A 6,000-nucleotide genomic window follows, 5' to 3' on the forward strand; every position below is an offset into this window, starting at 1 on the left:
TTCAAATGTTAAGATATGTTGTTAAATTTCGATTGAAAAACTCAGTAACTTTTATATCGGTCTGAGATGGAACCCAGAACCACGGGAGCCTTACGCATATATACTAACGGGACAGTCAATTTATTAAATGTATAATTGAAAATAAATCTCTCAGACCAGAGAAGAATCGGTAAAAGAAATTTAGACAAGGTGTTTCACTATTTCAGATTTACTCAACAACTATAAATGTTTGAAATTTGACATAATTATATTACTGTATAATTTCCTTCTGTTATATTTAACGCAAATGAATTTTCAGGTGCCCGACGAATCCATTCGGTATTTCTCGTACCGTGTGTCAAGTTCAACGAGGACCAAGGGCGGAAGCGGTTACCGTCACCGGAAATACCAACATAGATATATTGCTCCCGAATTCAACTACACAGCCAAGTACTGGGCATTAGTGAGCGAAAGTACAACGCAGTCGCCGGCCAACTTGACCAAGCAAAGTAAATGCGCTCTGAAGGATGGAAATGATGACGTTGCTAAGGTTTGCTATTAAATTGCTTTAAGTTTCTCATTTTAATTTAATTTCAATTAATTTGAAATGTTTTTATGATGCAAATGGGTCACCTAACGCTGTAACAGATTCCTTACGCCAATGCGCAGCCATAGTTCCCAACTATGATGTTAAGTACCTTGTGCCTGTAGTTACACTGGCTCATTCGCCCTTCAAACCGGAACACAACAGTATTAGTTTAGTGGCCGAATATCTGATGAGTAAGTGCTATGGCATGGCATGGCCCAAACGAGCTTGAACAAAGTCCTACCATCAAATATTTAAAATATACATAAGTTACATTATTTATTGGAACATAACATTCTTAATTTTCCAGACCGAAAGACAAACGTTTTACGTAATTAATTAACTTTAATTATCGTCAATGATTATAGTAAATTGAATAGTAAGATTAATTTACCAGCAAATGAGGTAATCTGCCAGACTGTTAATCAATAAAGCGTTCATTCGCGGATATAATTATTTTTATTTGAACAAGAAAAATAGCGTGAGATATATTTGACAGTATATTTTACGTAATACAATAAGTATTTGTAGCTTGACTCTATATAAAGAGATATACTCGATTTGTTTGATTGCTGTTATCTCAGGATCTACGCACTCGATTTTTTTTTCTAGAGAAATGTTTTAAATAAATAAAATCACGTTGCAAACGAAGGAGTAATGCACGTGTACGTAAAATAGTCGTAGGAGGAAACGCACAAAGTACCAGGTAGAGCAATCAAAATAGTCGTAGGTGAAATTGCTTAATGTAGCTACTTTATAATATTTTATCACCAGATTCGAAAAAAACCCCGAGATCCATCCCCGCCTCCAATATCCCTATGGGTATCGATAGCTGAACTACGGACACCGGCTCATGGAAGACTTCAGCTTACATGCACTGCTACAATACCCGACGAAGTTGGTCCGGGGGAACGATATGCAGATATCAAGAAACAAACTGTTACAGGTACTAAGTTTCAGGTTTCCCATGGATGGAGAAAGATCCTGGCTTCTTTGGTCCTAAGAAAGGTCTCTCGAAAAGTAGCACAGGGCAAATCTCAAAGATGGAAATCGAACTGGTTAAAGTCAGTCAGAAAATTATCCACTAAGTATTAACGATTAAATATTTTAACTGAACTTTAATTTTATAGACTACATAATTGACTAACAAAAACAAGTATTTAGTTAATTAAAGTGCTTTAATCATGTTACAATAAATATCAATATATATTAACTAATATTGCCTTAGTACTAAAATTTTAATAGTTGGAAACTTTTACCATTCATTAATTCTATTACACGTAAAATCCACTAAAACTTTTTGAAACGAAAGTTTTGTTTGAAATTTTGATACGAATAGTTGGGTCGAATACCTATACCCATATAATATTTTATTTCAGTGGCCGTGAATGAACTCAGTTTGAAGAGACCGCGAACCGACACAACATATGCTAATGCGACATCCACACGTCTTCAGAATTATCACCCATTCCTATTGATTGGTTACGGCTTCCTAATAAATGAGCTTCGACAACCTTTATATTAAAAAAAAAAAAAACAAAGTTTAATATCCATAGAATATATAGCTTCATATAGTTAAATCGTGCAAAATGTTTTCACACTAATAATATTATATTTTCAGCTCGGTGTAATTGTATTACCGGATATAAAATAATAAAATACTGAAAAACGAAATTCAATTTTTAAGCATTCAACAGCGCTATATATTATATGGATAACGCTACTTGCATTGATCTATATCGCTTAAATTAATATAGACATAGTTCATATTAAAACTTATTAGTGATCTCATAATATTTTCGCCCTTATTTAATTATTAATGGTAGTAAAATTATTTTTATAAAATAAAATTATTTTTCTAGTGTAGATATGAGAACCTTTTGAAAGTCTATTTGTAATATACTTCTAGTTCGACTTATATGCTTTTTATCCGTGTAAAATATTTTTAATCTGTTTTAATATACTGTCAATATGAATATAATAATAAAAGAAATAATAAATCTTTGTGTTCGTATTTAAGAGTATATTAAAGAATTTAATATTGTTTTTATATGACATTATTCAAAGATGTATGTTTGTAATTTCTCATTAATTAAGAGCTTTCTCTAAGTCAATTAATCTCTCCTTACACAGCTTCTTTAACAGGGTTCATAACAGTAATCATTTAATTCCTTAAATCGGTAATCAAAGACAATATTATTAATTTAATTATTTTAAAGACTCAAATATTAATTCAGCCATTAAAATTCAACGCGCTTTCATTTCAGTTAAATATTTAACACATATAATAATAATTTAAAACCTTTTTATATCGATTACTTTTTTCAATTCAAATTCCATATCAATTTGTCTCAGCATTTTTATATTAAATTTACTATATGAAAAACTAATATACCTGTACATATTTCTAAAAAACTTGCATTTATATTAATATATTAATTTATATAATAGTGTAATCACTTCTAATTACTGAGATAATTACATGTTGCAAATGAATATTATTTGATTACTCTGTCTGTTACTTAGAGGTAGAAGAACCTGCGCTTTTCCCCAAACTCTACCTATGTCATATAGTTTTGGAAGGAACTGACACCCAACACGTAAATAGTAATCATTGCTTGTTTTACTTTAAAAAAAAATGATGGCTCAAATGCGCTTACTGGAAGAAGTTTGGCTTAGTTAAAATGAAAATTTTTGTTTCCAAAATTGTACCGAAATAACAGCAGACGATTGTTTTTTGTACAATGATTTTATTAGTAAGCAAAGGAACAATTACTAAAATATTTAATATTATATATTTATCTCAAAATACTATTTCAAGTGTTGTCTGTTTTAAATATTATAATTGTAAACTATCTAGACAAATATATAACTAAAATATGATCCATAATAATAAACATCGTTCCATACCGCATTCACTAATACCATTGAATATAAAATATTGAAAAAAAAAATAACAAAAAGACTAACGTCAAAAATAAAAAAAAAATAACTTCAGCTTTAAATGTTGTCACTACTGAAATATCAAGTACACGTAGATTTAAAAAAGTATATTTTAAAAATATATTCATAAATATCTGACAGGCATTCAAACAATAGTCTGGTTTGTTCGAGTTCAATATTACTTTCTATTGAAAAATAGTCGATTCATATAGCTTACTGAAGCAATATCTATTTCAATTCTGGTTTATAGCAGAGAAACGTTTCTAAGATACAAAAAACAAGGAAACATTCCTTTCAAAGTCATATCATTCATTTATCAAGTTAAATGAACTAAGTACATAGGCACGTAACTGACACTCTAGATAATTTAAAAAAGAATAATAACAAATAATTTCCGCGATTAATTTTAAGTGTAACAGCTATTTTCATTTGTTTTCAAGGAATTGGTAACGACGCGCTTGAAGCAGAATATCGAGCCTAAAGAACAAAATTGTTCTTTATTAAAATTTGAAGTATTTTCAGGTCGCTTGAGTGTAATAACTATAGAAGTGCTTTAGTAACTGTGTCTCGAGCACCATTTGGGCTTATGAATGAATTAGTTCAAAATGTTGTTACCTATTAAAACAAATCGAATTATTTTCTATTGAAGCAATAACTGGAGTTCTTAAAAAGGTAAATTTCGCTTATTATCGAAAAGTTCATACTCTTAGGTTGTCAATGCGAGAGAAAACGATAGAACTTAGTTAAGTTTTACTTTATCCCAATAAAATTTCGAGTACATGAGTTCTATTTTTAAAAATCATCAATAATACATATTTGGTTTTTATTTATTTTGCAAAAACATTTGCTTGAGAAAAAATGAATACGATCTTAATTTGTTATGCGCTCTATAAATGTTAAATTCGATCAATTTATATATTTGTGTCAATTATTGTAATACAATTATTTAAAAAAACACATATTTATTTTCTACATTTATATAGATATTTTATGCAATGTAATATTTATATTTATTTTATTTGAATATTTACATAATGTATTACGAAGGTGTTGTAAAAACTACTTATAAATATCACAAGTCGTTATTAAATCTTGATCTCAATTTTCCATGAACACACTACGTATATCAAATTCAACAAATTATCAAATAAAATAATAATATAATAAAATAATTAATAAACTTCCAAAATCATTTACTCATTTAAAAAACATAAATAACGTAATATGAGTACGTGTGTTGATCCTACATCTATGATTAAATTAGTAAAAGAATCTATTAGTATAGAAAATTTTCCTATCTTGAGCTTAACGGTGCCAGAACATACCAAAACAAAGTTTGCCTTATTTCATTTATCTTATAAAGTAAGCCTTCATATATTATCTCCGGAATTTTTATGAAATTTCTGCCTTCAAAAATGCACTATAGTTTTAATTTCGGGCTGGGCGTTGTGTGAAAAGATTATTTGAATAATAATTAATATAAATTATCTGTGTATTTCAAAAAAAAAAATATTTTCGATATAAATAGTGTTATGCTGTTAAATTAAATATACTTAATATAGTCGTAATTGCCGATCTGGGATTGACTTTTACGTGAGCAGTGTTAAGTCATTCTCGTGGTCTGGTGTTATATGTCTTCCTGCAGCTCTATACACTGAATTGTAGAGAATTAATTTGTTTAGGCTAAATGATGTGATAAGTCAATGAATATAAGAGCGAAATATATTTTAAAAATAGAGTAATATCGTAAATTTTATTTACTGCGTAGTCTAGATTAGTTGTAAATTTAGAAAACATGAGACCAGTTATCTGATAATCGCCTCATCATTGTAAATGATTTAGTATAGCATTTCGAATGAGTTTCAATGTCAACTGGTTAATTAATTTAAATAAAAAAAAAAACGAATTTTTATTTAATCTGTGCAAAACGTCAAATCAAAAATGTTCGTTGATATTTTCACTAGAACTAAAAGTGTGCGTATTTTACATCTCATTTTAGTAAGAGGATTTGACGCACACATAAACGCAAACATATATATGTACAAGATAATGAAAATAAACGATATTTGGTCAAGTTAATAAACAATTCGTGTGTTAAACTCTCAAATTACATTATAATAATAGAATTATATCTTGTACCATTTTAAATTAAGTTATTTGGTGAAATACATTTGTTTTGTAAGCACGTTTCAGTTTTTAATGTGTAATGTAAATTTGTAATGCTTGAAGCGATTGTTAGTATAGTAAATATTTTTGTTAACATCCTCGGGCCATTGTAAAGTAAAAAATGAAATATAATAATTTTATTGTTGTACGTTACGTGGTGAAATAAAAGCTTTTAAAGAATAAACTGTATTATCATTGTGTTATTCCTTAATAATATTCCTGTTCTAGCAAATGAGGCTCCTAACCTGTTTTAGAACTTATTTTTAAGTGCAGTTATTGTTATGAGACAACATCACATACATTATTACTCTGATCCCAAAGTAAGT

General features: G+C 28.6%; 1 protein-coding gene across 1 annotated transcript in view; it reads left to right on the forward strand.

Annotated features, from left to right (window-relative positions):
• Positions 1-2,361, forward strand: part of LOC124531989 — a 60,815-nt gene extending 58,454 nt beyond the window's left edge. Inside the window, exons 6-8 of the mRNA XM_047106595.1 lie at positions 299-529; positions 1,340-1,511; positions 1,945-2,361. Of these exons, the coding sequence (XP_046962551.1) occupies positions 299-529; positions 1,340-1,511; positions 1,945-2,090 (549 nt within the window). The 3' untranslated portion in view covers positions 2,091-2,361. The remainder of the gene's footprint in view (positions 1-298; positions 530-1,339; positions 1,512-1,944) is intronic.
• The last annotated feature ends 3,639 nt before the right edge of the window (positions 2,362-6,000 follow it).

The sequence above is a fragment of the Vanessa cardui genome, chromosome 8 (assembly GCF_905220365.1).
Source record: "Vanessa cardui chromosome 8, ilVanCard2.1, whole genome shotgun sequence".
Lineage (NCBI taxonomy): Eukaryota > Metazoa > Arthropoda > Insecta > Lepidoptera > Nymphalidae > Vanessa > Vanessa cardui.